At 37.6% G+C, this 25,007-nt stretch overlaps 1 protein-coding gene across 1 annotated transcript in view; it reads left to right on the top strand.

The window, feature by feature from the left end:
• Positions 1-25,007, top strand: part of DOCK3 (dedicator of cytokinesis 3) — a 196,191-nt gene that overhangs the window by 84,040 nt on the left and 87,144 nt on the right. Inside the window, exons 9-12 of the mRNA XM_059823157.1 lie at positions 4,492-4,573; positions 11,149-11,209; positions 13,461-13,608; positions 21,422-21,510. Of these exons, the coding sequence (XP_059679140.1) occupies positions 4,492-4,573; positions 11,149-11,209; positions 13,461-13,608; positions 21,422-21,510 (380 nt within the window). The remainder of the gene's footprint in view (positions 1-4,491; positions 4,574-11,148; positions 11,210-13,460; positions 13,609-21,421; positions 21,511-25,007) is intronic.

The following is a 25,007-nucleotide window of genomic DNA, read 5'->3' as shown; positions in this document are numbered from 1 at the left end:
AAATGCTGCGGTTGCCTCAAAGTCCCCTTAATTATTTAGTGACAAGCTCAAGAGGACTCAAGCGAGGACTGGAAATTAAAGGAAGGAATTTAAAGGTTGTTACTGAGGTAGTGCTGGAACAAGGGAACAATTGATGAATAGGCAAGTGAAAAAGATGGTGGTCTGCTTCATTTCTTGAAAAGCACTGGAATGTGGGGACAGGAACCAGATTTTCTCTGTGGCTATAACAAGAAAAAGGATGAATTGCAGATTTTAAAAGATTTCTACTTGTTAATGGAGTAAAACCATGCAAGAGGCTATCAAATGAGCTTCCAGAATATCTCTCTCTGGATGTTTTGAAAGCAGACTAAGCAATACAACTTTTGGTAATGAATCAAGTATAAATAGACTATCTCAGCTCAAAGACCTGACAGTCCCTTCTCTGCCGTTGTCAGAGGGACAGCCTGCACAGGAATCTGTGGCATACGGTATTGTATTCATCTTCAAGTTATGAAAATGAAATGCTCATTAGCGCTGAAGTATTTTTTCAAAGAAAACCTGTGTTGGAAGTTCAAAAATACAGAACTTACTGGAGATTTAAAATACAATATGTAACATTATTATTGAGATCAATGGAGGTAAAAGAGCAGTTATAACATTATTTCTTGAAGAACTTCAATTTATTGAGCTTTAATTCTTAAATTTTTAAATTATGTTATATAATGCATATATACGTATTTGTATGGTACACACATATATTATAAATTACTATAAAGTTCACTCTCTAATAGTAACTCTGTAAACAGCTAGTGAGAATTTAAGCATGACAGCCTCAATACTTTCCTGGGTTCGATATTAGTGATTCTGTGATATATCCAGGACTATTAAACTCAAAAGATACTGCTGCTATTCTTGAGCTTCACTTTGGTATAAGCTGATAGTACATATCAGCAGAGTTATTACCGTATGCTTTCTTCATTCTTCTATTGTTTTCCTAATTATTCACTACTGGACATTGTTGGAGAAAGGATAGTAGGGTAACATGGACTTTTTATATAGAGGGCCGTTGTTACAATTTGTCTGGTTTTGACCTTGACTCAGTTTTTCTGTGGACCAGCATCTTCTGCTTCTATAATATCGGATAGTAGTGTATATTTCCTGTCTTTTTATCCCAGAGCTTGAAAATAGTCAGCAGTACATTTTCAAATTTCTGTTTTCCCTTTCTGTAAATAATTCTTCGTCTCACAGAAGAGCTTGGTGCTCTGCTAGTGGTTTGGTTTCCCTTCAAAATGTCAGTCAGCCTCTGAATTAAGAGAACCAGCCTTGATCTGACTGCTGCAATGAAAGTGAAGATATTCCAGGTGTCTATTACATAGGGTATAATACCTTCCAGGGATTTTGCAATCAAATAGGAGTGAGCCAGCTTTGTTTTACACTTCGATTTTGGATGGACATCTTCACCAGCGAACACATTTCCTCCTGCGGACGTGATTTATATTGCTCATAATTTTCTACTGGCAGGCTGCTTGTTGTCTTGTTTCCTCCTGATCCTAGGCTGCATGTATTAGCTTTGTGTTTATCTGTTGCACCCCTGTTTGGTGGCCAGGTTACACTCCCAGCACCAGAAGTGAAAGAATAGTTTGTAAGAGATCTTGTTTGTGTAGTATGGGTCTATTTTATGCTCTTATCCTTAAAAATGGGACGTGGTTAATATGCATAAGGCATAGTAATTATTTTTCAGCCTACTAGTAGAGGGTGTTGGCAAATTTACATATAACAAATAAGCTACAATCATTTAATTATCATTGTTTCAAGTTCAGTTTTAAAGATGACTGATGTTTATTTTATGAGAGTAACTTTTGTAGCTCTGTACGTTTTCTTTAAGGAATTTTACGTTATAGAAGGAGACACGTTTTACAAATTATACTTGTAGCAGAAATTAAATGTATGTTACCTCCTGATCTTTCTAAATGAAAGATTGTACAATTAAACTGATTCAAGGATTAAAATTAAATGGACTTATTAAAATTAAAGTCTCCCTAAACAGTGTTTTTGAAGGCATTGGAAATATTGATGTTTATTGCTGTGGCATGGAAAGAACATGGCTATGAGTTGATATCTCTTTAAATGACTACATGTTTTTAATGATCTAAATCATGATTCCTATTTGGAAATTGATGGTATAAAAGTTAGTTATCTTCTGCTTTATTCCCTGTATTAACCAGAGCTTACCTGTGAGCATCACTCTAACTGTCCTGCCTGCTCCTCTTCGGAAATTCATTGAGTAGCGAGAGCCAAATGCCAGCAACTGTAACTGCTGCTAAACTAACACCTATTTCAGTTTCTGTTAATATTGAGCTCTACAATGGAATTGTTCAGGTAGTGCTGCAGGTCGAGTTTATGTGGCCCTTTTGCAGGAGCAACAAAGGACTGAGGAGAACAGCTGGGAGATGCAACCGCTTTGGCCATCCTGCTTGAGTTGCTTGCTACTATGTGTTTTTACAACTTTAGTGAGTTACCAGCAAAATAATGGGCACAAGACTGAGTTAACGATAAAGGTTAAGAATGTAGTTAATGGGGGTTTACTGAAAATAGGTCTTATTTTGAATATTCTGACATAGAGTTAAATACAAAGATGTAATATTGTTGTAATGTAACTCTTACTGTAATGTACTGAAGTTGTAATATTGTACTGCACTCCACTTAATACATGATAAAAGTCTTACTAAAAGATAAGATTATACCATGTCATTAAAGCATTTGCTAAAACATTCTTAACTTACTAATTGACATCTCAGAAACCAGTTGTAGGTAAAGAATCATCATATGTCTGTTTCTTGTGGGTTTCTTTGGGGCGTGTTAGCAATCTCCAAGGTTATAAACATCTGCTGCAAATTAATTAAAATTATTGCTGAATGAACTTGTGGGATACATAGAGATTGGATTAATAGAGAGTAATAGGGAAACAGCCAGAGAGCATGATCTGGATTGCTTAGCAAGATAAACTTAAGCAAATAAACATGCAGAGGTGTTTAAGATGTGTGCATCGTGCTTACAGAATTAGAGACCATTCCAACAAAAGTAGCAATTCTGAAAATATATCAGTATTTGTAATGGACAGGTTGCTTCAAATGAACTCACAGCGTAATGCTGTAGTAAAAAGGCTGATACGTGATGTTTGATAAATTACAGTTAGGATTAGTAGGGACTTGATTTCATATGTGTGAAATACACATATGTGTGTATTTGTATTTATGGTGTAGGTGGTACCAGTACTAGACTGTTACAAACTTATATTTTTAGAACTGTTCATGAAATGGTGTTGAAAAATCACACTATGGGTAAATTCTATAAAATGATTCCCGCACTACTTCTTGAATTTCTTAACAGCGTTAAATTGCTTACTTGTTTGGAGAGATACTTGGTTACATAATATAATTAATGACTGATATCGCTACCCTGTAAGAAATTAGCTTTTCTAAAGGGCTCTTGAACATCCAGAAGAAAGTGTAACAAAAAGCAGTGGTTAAACACTGAAACCAGACATTTCCAAGCTGATGTTAACCCACGCATTTCAACAGTAGGGATGAATAGCCTTTTGGAGCAAGCTACCAAAGGAAGTAGTGCGTACTCTACATTTTCATCTTTTTCAGGCCAACAGTGGATAACATGCTGGAGAACGTGTTTTAGTCAAATAAACATTACTGGAGTTGATACTGTCATGCTGGATAAAATTGAAAGGATCTGTGATATAATGGAAATATAACTAGAAGATTTAATGATGTGATCTTGCTTTATTTCTGTGAATCTGGAGGAAGAACATTCTGGTCAATACTTAGCGTGTTGTCGCACATCTAGTGAATAAACTATTCTTGCTCTTCTAATTTATTTGTATACGTAAATTCTCTGTCTGTCTTACGAAGTAACATCAATGTCCATGGCTTACCATCCATAGTAAGGATTATTTCTTTTGCAGTCTGGCTATACATGCTGTTTTTGCTGGTAAAAGGACTGTTTAATTTGATTGATAGGCAGTTCTATCAATTGAATCTTCATGTGTTTGAATTAGTATATTGTTTCTATAAATAGTATATGTTGAAGGAGATTGCTTAATTGGTATTCTTGTTACTTTTAGTTTTGAGTGGATTTTAATGAACTCCATTTTACCAAAGGCAGTGTACGCCTCAGCAAGTGTGCCTTAGCTTTTGCCTGAAGTAGTTGTAATGTGTTCAAATCCTGTGCTTCATATATTCATATTATTTTAATGTTATTGCATCATGAATATGCATCAACATGATGTTTGCACATGCAGAGTACTTGCTATTAAGTGTCTTCTATGCTATTCCATGTAATTTTATCTAGATCAGCGAGTACTGTTTCATATGCTTTGGGAATTAAAAAAATTGTAATACCTAATGCATCTTTTTTAAAAAAAAAATCTACCTGTATTTTTATGTTGAAGTGTGTACATGAAACTCTTTATTTATTTTTTTAATATTGTTTGCTTTTTAGTGAGAGGTTTATGGTGAGGTTAAACAAGAACGGAGGCCCCAGGAATCCAGAGAAGATAGATCGAATGTGTGCACTTTTCACAGTACGTGTCTGTTCCCTTTCTTCTTCCTTTACAGTGGTATGATTGTAGATGTAGTCACCCTGAGGGGAAAAAACCCAATTCTTTCTTCCCAATATATTGAGTAGAACGGAAGCTGTTTCTAAGTTTTGTTATGGTTATAACTAAATGTTAACGTAAGAAAGTGGGCATACTTCTTAGTTGTTTTTATGGCTAAGTAAATATTCTGAAGTACTTTCTTTTAAGTGCATTTGTTCCGGCTTATAGTTTGAAATTTTGAATATTTTCATTGCATGTGCTATGCTCTTGGGTAACAGGGCACAGGAAAAAGCTGTGTTGGCCTGAACATAAAGCAAGGCACTTTTTTCAGGATCAAAGTTAGCAAAGCAACTACAACAACACATACACGCACACAGAATTCTCCAAACAGATTTTTGTCATGGCCCATTCAAGAGTCTGTGTAGCAGCTCCGGGTAGATGGTGCGGCAGCAGCCTCCCGGGTCAGCAGCGGAGGGTGTGTGATGGAGCAGAAAGTCGGGGATGTGCTGCAGAAGCAGCAGCTGAGTTGAGCTACAGAGAGTTGGTTGTAATAAAGAAAACACTGTGACTTGCTAAGTTTCTACAGCAGGTCTGTGCGAATAGCTACCCGTCCTGACGCAAAGCAGATACAACCAACTGTACCAGCAGTCTTTAACCATCTGTGCCAGAAAGACAGGATAAGTAATATCCATCTGCGGCTCCTACCAGATGATACCTCAGCTGAGAGTGAAATAGCCAGCTAAGATTTACTTCCTTTTAATTCTTCAGACTCTCCTCTCACCTAACTGCTGCCTTGTTTTATGGTTTTGGTTACGCCAAAAAAAATAGTTTCAAAACACTCAGGCTTTAATATCTGTTCTGCACTGGTCTTAAGTTCTGTTAAAAATTGCCTCAGAATCATATGTCAGACCATGATTTCATCTGTCACTTCTTCTCAGAAAGAATATGGAAATCTAGAGACACTGAAACTTAACAGCTCATCACAGAATAACTGTAAGGAATTTCAGATACCAAGTGTGATAAACACCTTCCATCGTGACTCACCTTTAGCTAGTGCGCATGCTAGAAGCTCTTTGACAGAAGTATTTTTACCTCCAGTGAAGAAAAAAATATGGCAGACAGCTTTGGTAGAAGCTTTAGTTCTGGCAATGAAACCCTCTAAGGTCAAGCAGGGCTGGACACTGCAGTAGGCATGGTTCCCAGCACCATTCCCTTTTCTCCTTTAAGAAGACAGCTGAATTTCTCCTCTTAAGGAACACAGCATATCTAGCCAGATGTAAGGATGCTTAGTTTTGCTTCCATCAGGGTATGAGAGATGCAGGTCAATCCAAAATTAGCACTGACGTTGATGCTGACATCAGTAGCAGTTCTGGTTTTGGTACTATCAGTGAAGTGCTACCAGCTGATTAAACATCAGCAGAGGTAACAGTGTCTTAGTACTGCCATTGGCACTGATGTCTGCACTGTTGGTAACTCAAAAACAAGTATCTTTCTCTTCTAAGAGAAAGGTGGCCAGGGAGCAAGCTTCAGCACTGGTGTCTGGATCATGCAAAAAGGTTGAGTGCAGGATTAGGAATTGCTCTAAGGGTTACTCCCAAGAGGCAGCACAGACTGGTTCGTATCTAGTTTGGCACTTTCTGGCCTCTGAGGTTCATCATTCTTAAAAAGATTTTCACCATCGAACTTCTCCACCTACACTGATGCCACACTACTTAGGGTCATGGGACAACTGTCCTGTTTCACACTGTGTTGTGAACAGCATGGAACAGTTTTGCTCCGGTGACCTGCAAACCAGCCTTTATATGATTTCAAAAATACAAAAAGAATAATGGTACGCTACAGCCAGGGGCATAACATAGTCCCAGAAGAGACCTGCTGCGTATTATGAACAGGGCCAGCCTAGTCTAAAAGGGGCCAACCCCAAGTATTGCAGACACATGCCGTTCTAAAGCACCTATCCTTCTGATCAGAGATCACTCCCAAGGTACCGTTCTATTTCACTATGCAAAAATACCAAAGCTGCCTCAGTATCAGCTCTCAGAGATGCTTAGATTTGTTGTCTGTCACTCTCTCCGGTAGAACGTATACTCTATATAACAGGAATTATGATAATTGGGATAATAATCCATGCAAAAAATTGTGCATTTCAGCTACAATATTTTTCATCAATGTATTCAAAGAACTTTCCAAAGTATGTGGCAAAGGAGCAGCAAATAATAGCTTTATGAATAACCATTTTATCTGCAATGGTTCTATCTTATAATAATTTAATTATCAAATGATTCCAAAATAAGATAGTTCGATGATTTTCAGGTTTGTTCCCAAGTTTGTGTTAGTCTTGCCTTTAAATCTAGTTATTTATTTCCTTGCCCTCCCCCTGGCTCCCCAGTATCTTTCTAAAACTCTAATCTTTCCCAGAGGCAAGAAGCCCTCTATCTTAGATAATTCAAGGTATCCCTGTCCTTTCCTGCTATCTCTGTTGCTTCTAGGGGTTCAGCTGTCTCCTTGTGTAAGATACCAAAATTACTTAGGTTTTCGTTTTGAATCTGCTGTCATACCATACCAAAGGTGAGAAACTGCTTCCTCCGAAGATTAAAGCTCACTCAAGCAAACCTCAGCCTGTGCATGCTTTAGAAAGATTCTTGTGTCTGAATTAAAACATAACTACACAGTATAAGCTTCCTATTTTTGTTACATACCTTACTCTTTGTCGCCTATGAGGTTGGCAACTGAATTTGGTAAATCTGTTTAAATAACTAATTAGTGGCAGTCAGGTATCCTTGATTCCACTGTTGTGGGGGTGGTTGCTTTTTTAACGTACAATTAGACCTTTCTAGAAACAAGCACTGTAAAGAACTAACCATTATAATGAGTAACTACTTTCCATACCTAATATGGGGGGGAAAAAATAGGGGTGATTTTCTAAAAAGCTGTGCAATTAGGATTATTATGGAATTATTTTGTTTATCAACCATTATCATTTAAGCAGCTCAGAAGGATGTGGGAAATAAACCCCCTGTGGATGCAGTGCTAAGAACACCATTCTGGAAATGGATTTATTTATATTACACAGAAGCAAATAATAAACATAGTTTGTCCTTTTGTGGGTCCTAAGTCATGTGCATGGATTCTCTACAGAGAAATTATCTGAAGACTTACTCACAGGGGTTGGGGTTTTTGATTGTATGGTCCATGTCATAGTAGGAATTTCTCGCCTTGTAAAAAGCCTCTGCTGTACAAAATGAAATACAAGGCCATCTGGACCCACATTTTTTGTCTTTTGACTGTGACACAGTATATTTTTTGTGAAATTGAAAAGCAACTAAAGTGTGAACCCATCAATATGTGCATGCCCTACCATTTTCTGATATTTTGACAGCTGCCCTTTGAAAAAACAATTCTCTAAATTGCTGTTAATTAGGAGTGGTAATCTGATAGTATAATAAAATTCCCCCTGTCAAATCACAGCTATTTCTGAAAATCTATTACTCTCTAGAGTATTAAGTACTACCTCCAAGTTTTTTTGCTTTTTGAAATGTATTGTCAGGTGCTACTGAGACTAAAACTATGTCAAAGCCCTTCTTACCATGGAACTTCAATTTCTCCAAGACATGCAAGATAAAACCTGCCATATGTTACACTGGTATGTTAGGTGATGAAGAAAGCCTAGAAAGTATGTTCCCTTATTCATGCAGCAGCAAAATAAGACTTGAAGAGAAAACACTAAGGAAGATTTGTATAGCTTAATTCTCTGGCTTCAGAGAGGCATGATCTACTAGCCGGTAAGCATACCAAAGAGCGTATTTGCAACTCAGTGCATATGCTGCCCAGGGAAATACAGTGCTCCTTTTAAACAGAGTAAGAAGCTATAGCCATGAATTTATTACTTGCCTCCTGTAATTTAGCAATATAACGCTGTTTGAAAGGGACTGAAACTTCTCCTTAGAAGAAATTCTCTTTCTGCCTAGTTCTCAGTCACTGTGACCAGAATTTATCGTGCTATATGTCACTATAATCTGAAGTGCAGTGTTTATGTGCATTGCCATCATAGTCTCAGTTGTTGAGATTTGGTTTCTCAAGTCACACAGGAAAGAAATTTGCTGTGTGAATTAAGTTCATGTTTCAGCTTCCAGCAAAATATGATTTTTAATTCACTAAATTGGTTCAAACTAGGAATGACAAAACTTAGATGTCTACAGTTTAAGATTTCCCCCCCCCCTTTATGAACAACTGCATTATTTCCTTTTACAGTGGTTTTAATACCACTTAGTTGTGGGTTTTTTTTTTTTTTAAAAGAAAAATACAAGATTTTATCTGAGTGTGTGTTACTGAGATTTTTTTTCCAGTTGATTTTTGCATTGTATTTTTGAAAAAATGTGGTATTAGCAGGTCAAGCTGCATTTGTGCATAAACAAATCCACCAGTGTTGTTCTGCCCACACAAATGTACCTTTTAGAAGTGACTGTTACCACTGGGATGGATATCTTTATTCAACTGAAAAGGAAAAAAAAAATGAAGAAACATGAACACATAGCTATCACCTCAAGTTGTTTGTAAAGTCATATATAAATCCCTAGAGCTGTTTCTAAAAAGCATCATGCTGAAAATATTTTGTACAAATAAAAAAAAAATTGTTTTAAAATTATGTGAGGTGATGTCCATTGCTTTGGTGTAAGGGGAGGAGTGAAGCCAACAACAGTAACTGAGCTTAAAACCTTCTTTTTGGATGTTTCTCTCTCATATGCGCACACACTTCACTCACTCTCCCACATTCTTAGGAAGAATACATTAATCAGTTGCCCTTCTCCTGAGAAACGACTGGAGTGATGCCCTGTATGTTTGGAGAATTTAGAAGGCTGTATGGCATAAATCAGTACGTAACAATAAGAAGATAGCACTTAGTAGAGTGGAGAGAGCGGAAGAGAGGCAACAGAGAGCTGTTGAGCACAAGGAGCCTTTTTGCATCAGAGTCTAAAACATGAACGAATATTCTCACAGTACATATTTTCTGTTTAAAATCTTCTTGTCTTGGAGGTTAGGAACATAAGGAAAACTTGTTGAACAATGCTAATGTTTTTAGGAAGAAATGTTTCTTAGATCTTTAATTAAAAAAAAAGAGGGGGAGAATGTCTTAGAAGTTGATCTGTGTTTATAATGTTATCAGAAAAAAAGGTAACATGCCAAGAAAATTGCGATTAAGACAGCTTCTAACATGTTAATGCAAAATGCCTCAGTAATGATTATTCACAAGTATTCCATACATGTTTTCTCAAATTATTTTGTTTATTATTAAAGGTTTGTTGAGGTCAATAATACTTTTTTCTCTTCATTAGCTTCAGGTTTCCTTTTGCTCTTCTGTAGGTTCTGCTTTTCCCATTTTTTGGCTTTTCTTCAAGCTCATTTTTAAGTTTTGACCTGCTGTTCTGTGACATGGAATTTCAGAGTTTTCATCCGTGTATATAGCTGCTTGGGAGATCGTAACATCCTATGTTTTACTAAGCAATTACCTCATCTTAAAACTGAGTTTGTTTCTTAGTTTTTCCAATAGCCTATCCCTGTATCTAACATACTAAATGTAAGTGACCAGCTGTGCTACTTAAACTGTTAGAATGTTTTTAGCCAAATGTGGCACTTTCCAACTACCATGCTCCCCAAATAATCCCTCGGCATGTTTCAGCACTTAGAAAGGGGCACAAAGCACTTCCAGTCAGCAGTTTGCATGCAGCCTGCCCTGGTTTTGGACTTCTAAGAAGGTTAGCTATGAACTCGCTGCCCTTGGCTTCCATCAGCTCAGATAGATAGAGCCTCTAGGTTCTATGCGTGGTTGAGATACTGCCGTGCTGCTTTCATAATGTAATGAACATACATCATATGGAACAGGATTAAAACTGCACATTTAAAAGCATTAAAATAAACCATGTCTCTGAGTCTCCTATCTTTTTTCCTCTTCAGACTTCTGCTTGTTCTGAGGAATTGCACCTATCCACTCATAAAATAAAACACACGAAGTTTTACCTGGATTCTGACAGTCATGCTGCAAATGTTTTCTAGAGCCATTGTGTGAGACTAAGACTACACAATGAGAAGTCAAAAGCCAAAGAAGGAAAGCAGAAGCAAAGGCACAGGGTTAGGGACAGGTCTGTGACCTGCTGTCAGGGGGTGGGGTGAAGGAAGCTGGAATGGGTTGCAGCTGAGGTAGCTCAGGGGTTTAAATTGACTTTGTAAACTTAATACAGTCTAATAATGTGTTTGAATTAAGGATTAAATGAACGTTTTAAATGTTTGTTAGAATTTTGATACAGCATCACTGATCAGTGGAGTCAGAATCTTTCTTTTCCTTCTAAAGAACATTCCAACCAAATACAATCCTTCTATGCTTTATTTTTCTTGTCTGTAAATTAGAAATAATAATACTTTCTCTTATTTAAAGATGCAGGAGCTGAATGAATGGAGAGTAGTACTGTGTAGTTCTTATTGTTTGTGGGAATTTTGCAGGCACTTGTTTTGGAAGTGCAGTGTGTTCTATTTTTTTAATGTCTATATTTTTTCCAATCTTTTAGGATCTCAGCAGCAAGGACATGAAGAGAGATTTGTACATAGTTGCCCATGTGATTCGAATAGGTACGTATGATTTATTACTTGAAATATATGCAATTAACATTTTTTTTAGAATAGTCTTAAAGATATGTTTTACTTAACTGACATTATAATGATTTAACCAGTTAGAAAACTCAGTCATAGACCATGCCTATCTGCTGAGATTAATATTCAGACCATGTGTAGCAAAGTGTTAAAAGGTTACTGATGACTGTTTAACAGTGAGTTCTTTTTTTTCTCAGTCTGAAACAATTTGATTAAACACCACATTTGGGGGAGGAGGGAGGAACTAAAAGGCTTTTCATTTAATGTTCCAAAATGTCAAATGAGGTCTCTTTACTGATGATATATAGCTAGTTCACAGGGCAGGACATCAGCATACCTGGCCATTCACATCTAGTAAATCAGAGGCTGTTAGACCAGTATATATAAAGATCTGTTTTCTGCTGTAGGAGTCTGCAGTGACTCCTCCACAAACCCACGCTCAAGTTTGGGAGATGCCTCTAAAACATAAGAGCAGGGACGCTGTCGCACATGTCAGGTGTTCTTTCTGCCTGCTTCTGCCCAAAAGGAGCATTAGCAGCAGTACCTGCCTGCTGGAAGCCTTGTCAAGCTTGCAGCCCAACATTCAGCAGCATACACTTGCTTCTGGCCAGGTTCTCTTGGCCGCTCGCGTAGAGCTGTCCAAAGGAGAGATCTGGATGCGTAGTAGCTGGACCTGACCCTACCCAAGGAAGAAAGCCCTTCCTTGCTAATTTGCTTGACTAGTCACCCTTTATAGAGTGGGTTTCTCTGAATATTTGTAGGCCAGGCTAGGCTTCATTTATTCTTTTTGGGATTTGCAATAGCAAGCATAGAAAGTGTTTATGATTGAAGTTGAATTTAGAATGTCTTATACAGTATAATACAGTGCTTGAAGTAGTTCACGGACAGCTAGATTAATTTTTTAGCCCAGCAGTATGTTTAAGTGAAGTGACTGTATGACTTCTGGTACATGAATTAAATTGCTGGAATCTCTTCTAGGTGGAAGGTGCTGGATAGAAAAAACCCTCTGGTTAATAAGGATGTAATTAGTTAGTAACAGGGAGTTAAATGGTTCTAACCTATGAATGTGTGGACTTTCACTGAGAAATTAGCAAGTAAATATTTTACCTATGTTAACGTATTTCAAATATTTAAGCCTAAAACGTTAGCAACATATAGTAGGAATAACAGACAGTCTCTTCAGTTACATTATTCGAAACAACGGAGTAGTGCACTGTCTTTCATGTTTTCTAGGTTTTCAGTTAACTGAAAAATGGCTAGGTAGTGTGTGCAATGAAAGGGTATTTAACTCTATTTCCACCCCATTCACTACTAACATCCATTACCAGCCACAGATACCTTTTCTGAAGTACAGAAGGTCTAAACAGCTTAGTGAAACCATAGCTTTGTTGTGTTGTCCTATGAATGATGATGTGCCCTCTAAGTCACAAATGTTAGAAGGATCAGTTTTTCATTATCTGACTTCACTGTGTCATAAAGTGTCTAAAAGTTGGAATGACTCTGTATCACTTGAGATGATAAATGAAGCTTGTAGAAAGATATGGTGTAGTTCAAGCTCAGATTCTTAACCTTGATGCAAGAAGTGCTGGACAAATTATTATGTGTAATCTTACAAATTGGCTTAGATTATCATAGTGACTTTTCTGATCTTGGCATTTTTTACTCTATTAAAAAACTGCTTTAGCAATAGGAAGTTAATCATTGAGCAGCTTCGTATCTCAGAATTCTCCTTTATATGCTCCAAGACAAACGTGATAAATTACACAATATATAATACATTCCCTTAAAGCAATTGTATAAAGTGAAAAAGTACTGACTAATAATGGAAGGACCACAGTGAATCTTTGTGTGGATGCAGAGAGGGAGTACAAGCCGTATTCTTGGATCATTCAACAGATGATTTGTAGTCAACCTAACTGGATGCAAACATGTGTCATGGGGCTGCAAATCAAAGATGGCCAGACATGATGCTGTTCACTTTGCCCTTGAGTGTTCTGTTAGCTAAATGAGGTTGATGGGCCTTAATCGAAGTAGCCCAGTGGGTCAGGTAGGTTCAAGTGGACCTCTAGATTTTAAACCGTGTAAATGAAAAAAGGGTGAGAAGTATGTAAAGACTGCAAGCTGTAGTTAAAACTTACTGTAGGTATGCATACTCAGAGGGATAATAGAACAGAATAGACAGAACGGCTGCATGTGAATCTCTAATGTTTTAAATTTCTGTTGATTTTAGGTCGCATGTTGCTAAATGATTCAAAAAAAGGGCCTCCTCATTTACACTATCGCCGCCCCTATGGCTGTGCCGTATTGAGTATCATGGATGTACTTCAGTCGATCTCTGAAATAAAAGAAGAGAAGGATTTTGTTCTCAAAGTTTACACGTGAGTAACTCCTAGAAGGGAAAGAATTAGGAAAAACACTGTATATGTTGGGTGATGAGATACTAAAGAGGTACTAAACATCAAGGTGCCATAAACTGCGTTTGCTGCTTTATCCTTCTCACAAGGTAAACTATTACTGTGGCACTGGTTTTTGCTCCTTTATTATTCCAGAAGCTCATAGAAACTAATTGATGTTACTAGATGTTTCAGGTATGTGAAATGCTTCAGAAATTATTTAATATTGCCCAAATCTATGCGACTTGCAAAGCTGCACTTTCATTAATATGATTTATTTTAAATGTGCTATGTTCAAAACCAAAGAAATACGCTGTATTTCACCTGATGATGGGTATAGTGACTCACATCTCATCTCCTGTTCCTTGTCAGTCATGGTGACCAACAAAAGAAGTAGAAAACAACTGAATGCAACAGTGTGTGACCAGAAAACTCAAAACAAGTCAATGTTTTTTGAGCAAGAATCTTATCTTCAGTTATTTGTGATTTTGAACTTTGAACTAACAAATTCTTGTTGTGAAATGTGGTCTCACAGTCGTAATAAAGAGGCCACAGACAAACTGGCTGGATACTGCAGGGAATATTTAAATCTCTTGTCAGTGGGGATAAATACTGGCAAGATCTGCTTTGCAGATGGGCTGAGATACAGCTGACATTACTTTGTGGTCTGTGGCTACTATCCGAGTAATAAGATAATTTGGGGGTGTTGTAGAACTTTGTTATTCTTTGAGAAGTGCATTTAGCAACAGAAAATCTGACATTCAAGGGAAACTATAAATGAAAAAATGGCTTTCACTGTTCACTGAAAGATTCTTGGATGTCTCTTCATACAGTAGAAATCTGTAAGTCCAAAGAAAAGTCTCTCAGAGTCAGCTCTTCCATTCTTCTTTTGCCAACAGTTATGAAAACTGTAGCAAAAATGTCAAGTTAGAGGGAAGAAAATGGTCTTCTTTCTTCTGTTTGCCAATAGAATCTGGATAATCTTGGCATTTTGTCACCATTCAGCTTCAGCTTATCTCAAAGCAGTGGGTTTTGGTTGCATAGTTTACGTTAATATTGGCCTTGTAGATATGTGTTAATATATCGCAACTGCAACATTTTGAATGTTTACATTAATGGAACATTCTGAATTTGTGTTTTGATGCCCTTCTAATGCATCTTTAGCTTTTTATTCACTGAGAAATAAGAGATAAAAAACCCTGTAAAATATTGGACTTCTCCATTTGTCAGTGACAAATAAAGTCATGCAGCCAGTTAGAGCAATCCAAATTCCTAGCATTATGATCAAAAAAATCACAGGATGGAGAGCTTCCCTTGTCTTCCTCTTAGTCTGAAGTGTTTTGTAAACGTGGATTCCCTTTACACCACCCAAAGTACCAGCTGTATCTGCCTAAATGTTAAAGTAGGTTTATACCAGCTGTTGTTCTTCAGGTCTGCTGCCCCACACCCTTTGTTCTTACCATCTGTGCACACCCATTACTGCCTTCCTGGGGAGGGAGTAGAGCACAGAACAGAGTTCCACTCTGTAATCAGATGCTTGTGATTTTTTATCACTGTTATCATTCGCTTGTGTTGCTGTAAGTCTTGTACATCATTATTTTATCCTACTGCTGTTTGGAGTGTTCTCTGTAAACCTCCAACAAAAATCTTCAGAAGGGAAAGGGCACCAGTTAATCCCTTTTGCAGCTTTAATAGCTGTTGGTCTTCCACAACGTAATATTTTCACAGGTTTATCTGCTTGCATCTTCTCTTTGCACATTCTTTTAGCTAACATACCTTTTCTTGCTTTGTAGACTAAACTTGAAATGACAGATTTTTGTCCTCTGTAAGTTTAAAATTGTATGTGAATGCTTAAACAATGCTGAACTGATTTTCTTACCTGCTGCTTTCATTTTGATTATTGTTAAAATGCCTCAGGCCAACCAAAAAACATCATAAAGATGAAATAAGGAGGGAGGTGTATTTTTATTTTTAAAGGAGCAGTAAAAAACATTCTTTTTGGACGCTATCTGGCTAAAGTTAAAGCTTACAGCTGCCACAAGTGAGGCAGTCAGCACACAGCCAGAAAAGCCTTTTCACAGGGAGAAGCTGGAAAAAATTCGAGAGACTGAAAACTTAACAAAGGCTGAAACAAACACATGGTGTTTCAATGGAGAATTTTGCTGGATCCACAAGAGAGAATGCTTATGGGGGGGGAATAATCAATTTACTTCACCAGCCTTTCTCAGCTTGCCGTATTATTGTTAAAGATTTATGTCTGAAAAATACTTCTTTCTCACAATCCAGATTTTCCTGTTTGTTAATCCTGCAGTCATGTTATAATCTTACTAAGAGGATGTAGTACCGCAGCTCTAGTTATAAGCTCATTATGTAAAAGCATGAAGGTTTAATTTTATAATTCTTTTTAATAATATACATGTAAAATATTTAAAAAGTGAGATGGAAACTAAATTCTCAATCCATTTTTTTTCTGAGATCACTTGATATCATATTTTTATATGAATTTTTATCTTTAATGGAGTTTTTTGCTCATTGAACATTACTCTCTGTGTCAATCTTCCAATTCCCTTAAAAACTTCATGTATTTCTCTTTCATATTATCTTTTTCAGTTTTATTTTTTGTTCTGTTTTCTCTCAATCCTTTTTTTTTCCTCCTTCTCCAGCACTAGCTCTTAAAACTCCTACCTCTTAATGTGGTGTATTGCCTGAATGCCTTTCCCTTTTGATATTCAGTTGTTGCTCTTTGCCCAGCTGGACAAGAGCATACACTGCATTTCTGTCCCCATCTGTCTGACATCCGGGTCTGATGTAGTATGGCAAACATTCCAAATGGTAAATTTACTGTAGAACCAGCGAACCTGAAAAGATGATGGATGGCTCAGGAGAAAATTCTTATTTAAACTAGAAATATATTTTATAATATATTTGGTATTTAGACAAGTAAAACGTTAACACAAAATGCATTACAGGCGAGCGTTTTCAGGCCAGCATTTCAAACTTGGGAGAATATTCTTCTCCTTTGTGTTCAGGAAATGTAAAGTGCAGCTTACATAGGCAGTTGGTACAAAACTAGCTTTAAGCTATCTTCACAGTCCATTGATTTTGGGATAACTTTGTTCCAGGTTAATTTGCAGGCATAAGTCATTGGAGGCTGAAATCTATTTTAACTTGCACTCCAGAGGCTGGTACAGCAACTAAAAAGTTATCAGAGGTTAGAAATTTTCTGTAGTCTCAGCTGTGAGGATGGAGGATGGTGTAGAATTTGTTGTATTGGTTATCTTTGGGAATATTATTTGCAGTAGGGTAAATGACTTTGAATGTCTTGGCAAGAGAAGAGAAGTAAACACAAATATAATTCACAAAAAAATGTGAAGATAATTATTTTTTTTCCTGAGAAGTGAGCTGAATATCGGTTAAAGTTCAGAATTAGCACACAACACCACAATTATTGAAGGGGTTTTTGTACTGTCCTTTAATGTCTTAGCTCTGTTGTGTTTTGGTTTTGAGAGATTGTTTTGGGGTGTGCAAATGTAGTCCATTTGCCATCCTGTTAAGTTCTGGAAGGTCACTTCAGTGCTGACCTATCTTGAGTTACTGTGTGCACATCTGATCTCTCCTCCCAAAAAGGATGTCAGTGGCGACAGAAGGTATGAAGTAGAGCAACTAAAATGTTTAACGGCATAGAGTCATTTCTTTATGAGAGAGATTGAGAAGGTGGGGAGCTTCAGTTTGAAGAGGAGAAGAGTGGTGGTGGGAAGGGATAAGACCAAGACTTACAGAATCATGGTGGAGGGTAAACTGTTGTCACGCAATACAACAGTACAAGAATTAGGGATGCTCAATGAAATTGGTAGGAGATGACATTAAAAAAGATGGAGGAAACTACTTTAGAAAGCAGGTGATGATGTTCTGGGCTTTATTGCCACAAGATGTTGTGAAGACAGGCAGTATTAGCAGGTCCAAAGGGGCTTAGACAGGTTTATGAATAACAGGTCCATAAAAAGAGGAATAGGAGCAGACAGGGATGTACACTCTAACATCCCTAACCCAACAACCTCAACCTGACTTGCCAGTGTGGAAGGTTTTTTTTATGTTTATACGTTCTTAACAATCAGCTGAGATGTCTGATACCTAAACCCATTGCAGTGAAAGGAGGAATGTTGAGATAGGTGGAGCTGAGATTTCAGGTGGGATAATCCCAATCTAACTGCACCAGCTAACCTGGGAATACAGGAATACAGCCTGATCAGCGTTTTAATTAAATTAATATTGTTGGATAGCATGCTGGGAGGAAGTAACTCTTAATGGTTTTTCTCAATTTTTTTCCTTTTTTACTGTCTGTACTTCATGTTTAATTTATTCCAAGTTTTCTATGTTCCTTTTGCTTTTATAATAACCAACATTTGCTGGGGGTGTCAGTAAGTGTGCCATAACAGGCTTTGTGGGTTATCTCATTATTCTTGGCAGTATATGGTTTTGTAATACTGAAGCTGCAGAAAATTACCAGCTACTACTTGTTCTAGATAGCCTTAATTCCTTTTGCCATGTTATTCTTCAGTTGCATAACACAGCAGACAAAAAATCCCTACTGTCTTCACAGTAGCTGGTTTGTATCTTACCCTAATTTTGCCAACATTATGTACTCTTGTGGGGAAAACAAAAAAAGGGAAAAGTTGTTAATATGCTTGGGAGAAGTTTTACAAAGTGACATTTCTGAAGACTCCTGTCTTGCTAGGAGCTGAAGGCTTATCGTCTTCGGGGGGTTTTTGTTGTGGGGTTTTTTGGTTTGTTTTTTTTTAACTTTTAAAAGTCAGTAGGACAGAAGTTTAATTCTGTTGCACTTCAGGAGAAATAAGATTCACTGTTGCTGCTGAGTTAAAAATTGCTGACTCCATGGGGAATCTTTAAATCTTGCAGTTTTCATTGGAATAAAGCACAATTGAATTTAAAAGGCAATTAGACTTGGTCGACATACTGGTTTTTCTTTTTTTTTTTCCTTTTTTTTCATTTTCAACCAATAACACTGTTTGTGGTAAAAGTTCCATTTTTGTTTGTCAGTCAGATGATTGTACTGGTAAAATTGTCACTTCAGCTGTGCTTGCACTGTGTAAAGTACTTTATAACATTTATCGTGTGTCCCTTCATTATGTGGTAACAAGCTATATAGCACTGATGGCACTTTTATCCTGGTATGATTCTGTTCAAGCTTAATGAGTTCAGCAGGTTAGTTACACCACTTTACATATAGTAGTGCAAATAAAGTCATGCAACTTCGATGTTAAGATAAATGAGAATCCTAATTCAGGTTGATAGGGACCTCTGTAGTCCAACCTCCTTCTCAGAGCAAGGCCAGCTGTGAGATCAGACCAGGCTGCTCAGGGCTTTATCCAGTCGTGTCTCAATAACGTCCAAGGATGAAGACTGCACAGCCCCTCTGGACAACCTGTTCCAATAATGCTGGACTGTGCTCATGGAAAAGCTTTTTCTGAAATCCAGTCTGAACCTTTCTGGTTTGTGTTTATGCCTGTTGCTTTACATCATTTTACTCTGCACCACTGAAGAATCTGGCTGGCTGTTTTGTCTTAATAACAGCTTGTAGACATTGCTGTTAATGTTCCCCCTCTTGCCTTGTCTTCTCAAGGCTGAAAAAGCCCAGGTCCCTCAGCCTCTCCTCCTACAGCACATGCTCCAGCCACGTGCCCATCCACAGGACTCTCTCCACCTGCCTGTTTTGTATTAGAGAGCACAGTGTTCTAGATGCAGGCTGCCAACTGCCAAGTAATGTCTTTTCCCAATTGACAGTAGAAACTTCTAAACAAATACTGGTTAAATATTGATATGTTGTATAAACAGTAATTTACAAAATACAGCTCTGAATGTATCTTATCACTGGAGAAAGTTTTCTCTAGCTTTGGATCCTAAACAGCAGCGTCCACTTGTGACTCAGGTGCCCAAGATCCAGAAAGAAGCAAGCATCCAGGTGTGCTCTTGTTCTCTTTCCTGTTTTGCTGGCTCTCTGATCACGTGATGATTTTTTTGTGAGTTATCTTTAAAAGGTACCTGTATTTCTCCATGACTGGAAAGAAAACTGAAACATCTGTTTCTGGTGCTCTCAGCTATCTCTATCACAATGTAATTTCTAAATGTCGCAGTGTCCCCAATTTCTCTCCCCAGAAACTTGCCATCAGAGTAATGAGAATATCTATAGAGCTATAGATAGAGTGATTTAAAGAGGATTTTTTTTTTATGTTTCTAAACTTTATAATATTTATACATACAGCATGGAATGGAGCAGTAAGAGGTATTGTTTTTGACTTTCCACTACACAGTTACACACTCTGATTTTATTGCGATGGAATAGCGTCATGCTGCGGTAGAGAGCGTAGCTCCATGCCCCCAGGTCCAGCCAGGCACAAGGCTGAGCCTGTATCCCACATGCGTGTGCACACACAATGCATACACAGACAGCCGGCCATGCAGATCAAGCCAGGCAGAAAGTCCACACTCGTACAAACGCATGCAGCACCAAAGGCCTCATCCTATTTTCCTCTCTGGTTTGTCAGGGTAAAAACTTCTCAGTGGAAAACATGTATACCTACATATACACACTACAAAACCCTCCAGTCCCTGGTTTTAGACACTTGCTTCAGGCACAAGGCATGACCAGACAAGCATACTGACAGCAACCTGCTTACACATGACCAGGCCATTTTATACCCTTAAACGTCTATTTTCCTACAATTCATATCAAGTCTTGAACAATCCCAAAATGCTCTTCCCCAACATCCCATTATCACCGAAGGCAGTAACCCATTTCAGTCTTTAAAGCTATCCAGAGACCCTTTCTGGCTGACTCATCTTGTCGAGTTTCACAGCTGGACAACATGCTGAACATCCTCCTTTAAAAGTTTGTTGGTGTTTTTTTTTGTGACACTGGCTTAAGTTACCCACCCCAAGTTACTTAAGTTACTGCTGCGCTGGGAGGAGCAGGGGCAGGGTGCTGTGTTTTCTCTGATGAGGTTATCAGGCTTCGCCCACCTGCCATTGTTCCTCTTCTCCTTTGTGTTCGAGATGATGAGCCTTTAACTGCATAACCTAACAGGAAAGATATATTGTCATTTCGGCTCTAGAATTTTATTGAGGGTATACAGATGGTAATGAAACTGAAAATGAAATAAAACTTATTAAAATTACATACAGGTGAATAAGCAGTTGTGAAATGCCCCTTCAGAAGATGGTATATATACAGAAGCATACTTTGTGTTGTTATATACTCTTGTCTTACAATTGGGGGGGCGGGTTGCATCATGTTTCAAGGTGTTCTGTAAAATATGTAGGTAAGCAAAAGTCTTGTAAATGTCTGAGATACTAAAAATCAGGGGTTTATTTACTCTTTCAAATTTCACTTTTTATTTCTTGTTTCTAACTTTCTTTTCATTAAGCACAAAAAGGTAATACATGGCAACAGTTAATTTCAGCTTAAAATTAATTTTTTATGTGCACAGAATTCGACTAAAGATGTCCAGAGCTTTCTTCATTCTGTCATAATACGAAGAGTGAAACAATGGCTTTGATGACAGCAAAGTCACCACAGGCTCCAAAGTGTCCGTAAAAAGGAGATAACTATTAGGGGATGTTTTGTTTCCTTCCACTTTTAAAAACAAGAGTTATGTGGGATTTCTCTCATTCATCAAAACCCCACAACCTTTCATGTTATCTCTACACCAAAGTTGACTTTCCTGTCCTAAGATGGTTCAGCAGAAAGCTTTTAACTTGAATTAGTGTTCTTTTATTTTAGGTGTAACAACGAAAATGAATGGTGCCAGATCCATGAAAATATTATACGCAAGTCCAGCACCAAATACACTGCACCCAGCTCAAACTATGGTAAATATTTACTTGTACATTTTTTCATAACAACAGCTGAAGATTTTGATTAGGAAACTGCTAATTATTTATAGCAGAGAAATTCGGTGAAATGTGAGATTATGCATAGCTGAATTTCTCTACTTGTGATGATTTAAGTTTAGCCAAAATTCATTCACCTTCAGTTTACAGGTGCAAATCTGCATTGTGTCTGCCAATTTAACCAGGAATTAAAAAAAACCACCTGATATCTTTGCTTCTCAGATACAGCCGACAATAATATTAATTCAGCATGCTAAATTTCCTTCATCATTATATCTGTAGTGTTATTTTATCTCAAGAGAGGTCAGCAGTGGAGAGAGCTGGTGACCTGCTATAGTATTAGCGTACTCTGTGAGTCTTCATTTATTGACTGTTACAGTTGCTGCGTATATCTGTGCTTGTGAAAACTGCTAGCCCGTGGGGGCGTACTACATAAGCAGCAATCGTCATTGGCAGAACTCCTTTAAAAGTTGGGTTTTCTTGTGATGCTGGCTCTAAGTTACTATGACCAAACTTGGCTGCACGGGAAGTGAAGAATTTAAATTTTATTCATCAGAATTTCCCTGCGTAAAACTGTCTTCCTTTTCGTTCTGTATTCCCTTGAAAATTCTAGGTGTAACACTTATCTTAAGGCTTGCCCTCCTGAGGATACCATGCATCCTTGTCAACAGAAGCAAAGACAGAGGTTAAATTTGTCTGACATATTTGTCTGACTGTTCAGAAAATTCTGACTGTCGAGAAAATAAGCAGTGTTTTCGTACCTACAAATTAATTATCAAGAAGACTCTCTGTGATAGTTTTGGTAGTGTGTTTCATTACATAGTTGAGGAGAATAACTGTCTTGGCAGAGTTTTTGCCACCTTTCAAATGCATTTTTATTTTCCTAGTTAATGACAGATAAATATGGAAAGTAAATCTTGTCCTATCTTGTTACCTCTTTTAATGATTTCTGTAGTTTGTTCATTTAGAGATATCACTACTATTCCATTCCAAATGAACCAGCCGATAGGATACGATTCTGCTTCATTACACCTGGTTTTGCATTCATTACCGAGTACCTGGTTCATTGGCATACTGATGTCCAAATACTGATATTGTCTTAATTTCACTTGTTTGCATATTGAGATATTGTAGTAGAATATGCAGTTCACACTCCCATAGAAGATATTAAGCACAACAATAAGCAAATAAAACAGTTTTCAGGTTTGGAATGTTATTATATGCAAAGCTGGTCCCCTTCCCTGCTGTTCCTCCTGTTACAGTTAAGGTCATCCACCACTTACCATGAAAACATTTTCCTGAATCATTTATAACTTTGAAAACTTGGACTGTTTGCATTTATTTCCAGTGCCAGGTGTCTGCCTAAAACTTCTTTTTTTTTCCCAAGCGTGAGCTTTTGAGAAGAGCAGAAAGAAAGGGAAATAGATAGCTTTTTACCCTTGCCTTTGGCTTTTTAAAATAATTATTTCAAACATTTCATTAAGATCTAGAGCACCTCTGGAATAGGAGATTGAAACTTGGCAGAGATACTGTCCTGGTGGGAGGGGCTGTATTGCAGGCTGGCATGATTTAAGCGTAAGTAATACAATTTGGGCCTCTCAGAACCTGCTCCTACAGTGAGAAAATGCTCAAATCACAAATGTGATTTTTCCCTGAAGAAAAGCGCTCTGGTTTGTTTCTCTCCTCACCTTCTCAGGTCTTGTGTAAAATTATTCCTTCAGATCGGCTGCAGGGAATAGAAAAAAACCTGGAAGGATAGGCTGGGTAGAAAAAGAGGACTGGAGAGTAGATTTACAAACCTCTTGGGGAGAGCAAGAAGCTAGGCAGAAGGTTTTCGGGGTGGAATATGTGGGAGGGTATCACATAAGTAATATATGTAATACCATGTTGGAAAATTACATATTCTATTACCTCTAGTGACTGATTTTTATAGGTAATAGATTAATTCTGATGCTCTTTGTTAAGTACTGGGGTTGTTGGGTGTGGGGAGATCTGAATTTCCGAATTTGCTCCAGTCCTTTATGCTGGAATTTTTTGAATTTATTTTCATTTGTTTGTTTTTAATAGCAAAAGAGGATATAAAATGAACAAGTTTTTCTGTAAGTGGCAAAAATAATCAAAACTGATTTCTAATGAATTTGTCTCCCGTGTTCTGTTAAATCTTCTGTAGCGCACACGCACACAGATGTACACTCGCTCATTCATGGTATTCAAAGGGTTTGAATTTTTCCCATGGTTAAAAGCCTCTGTTTTCCCTCCAGTGCTTTGCAGCGCTCTTCTGCCTGCTTAGCTGGACAGTTGCAAGTCTGGTTTGGCAGCTTTTGAGTACGTACATGCTGATTGTCCAGCTAGCTGGTTGGCCTCCCTTTTCCTCCATTTTAAGGCTTTAAACTCTTTTTTTCATCCCAGCTCCTAGTATTCATAAAACTTACACAATCTTCATGTTATCTAGATACCTACTTATTTGCCAGATTTGGCTGGAGCCGAACAACAGGCTTGAAGATTATTTCAAGGGAAGAGAGCAGAAACTGGGTGGGAGGTACATGATATTAATGGTTTCATTCCCCTAGTAACCTGTCTAACAAAATGGCGACTAAATATTGTTTGTAAAGCCAATATATTAAGTTTAGGGAATAGCAGAACTTTAGATGGCTCATGCAAGAATATCTACACAAGACTGTGTGTGTTTTCGTACGTGTTGTTCCAGGAAGTGAACAGAGAGAATAGAAAGAACTATTGACTAACTGTCATCCACTGAATGATATAAAGATTGTGGAAAATTACTACGTCAGCATAATTCACATTGATATGGGAAGCTGGTAATGTATACTTAGCACTTGAGACTAAGCTCACATGGCTGAGCCTAATCCTGGCATTTTCTGGTATCCTAATGCTTGACTTTGTAACTTCACCAACACATTATCCTCATTTTAGGGGTGTAGTATGCTGTAAATTAAAAGCAACTAGAGAAAGAAGTGGGAGTGAGATTAACCATGTCGTTACTCCTAGTCAAGCTATCCAGTTGATATACTGAACAAAGGGTCACACATTGAAAGAGCTAGTTGCTGAGCCTTTCTTACTCTTGTTTTCTGAAGTCAGTTTGACCAGTTGGTACTCTTGAAACATGAAGAGAATTTCATTAAAATCAACATTCTTGTATGAAGTAGTTAAACAAGTGGAACAGATATGCTTTGAGATTTTTTTTTAATGGCATCAAGTGGGATTAAAGACACTTGAGACATGTTCTATGGCATTGTGTGATGTGGTCCTTCAGATGGAGGTGGTGTTGCTCATACATGTGTTGTAACCTGCTGTATGCGAGGAATAGAAATAATGCTAAGTACTTCACTGCAACTTGTGACATCTCTGCGAAATTAAGTATTCTGATTTTTAAAAAATTGTATTTTAATGTAATGTTATGCTCTTAACTGATCCCCTAAAGCAGTTTGGTTTCTTCCATTTCAGTTTTAAAGTAC

Source organism: Gavia stellata, chromosome 12, assembly GCF_030936135.1.
Source record: "Gavia stellata isolate bGavSte3 chromosome 12, bGavSte3.hap2, whole genome shotgun sequence".
Taxonomy (NCBI): domain Eukaryota; kingdom Metazoa; phylum Chordata; class Aves; order Gaviiformes; family Gaviidae; genus Gavia; species Gavia stellata.
Note: the sequence above shows the minus strand (reverse complement) of the source record. Positions and strands in the feature narration are given on the sequence as shown.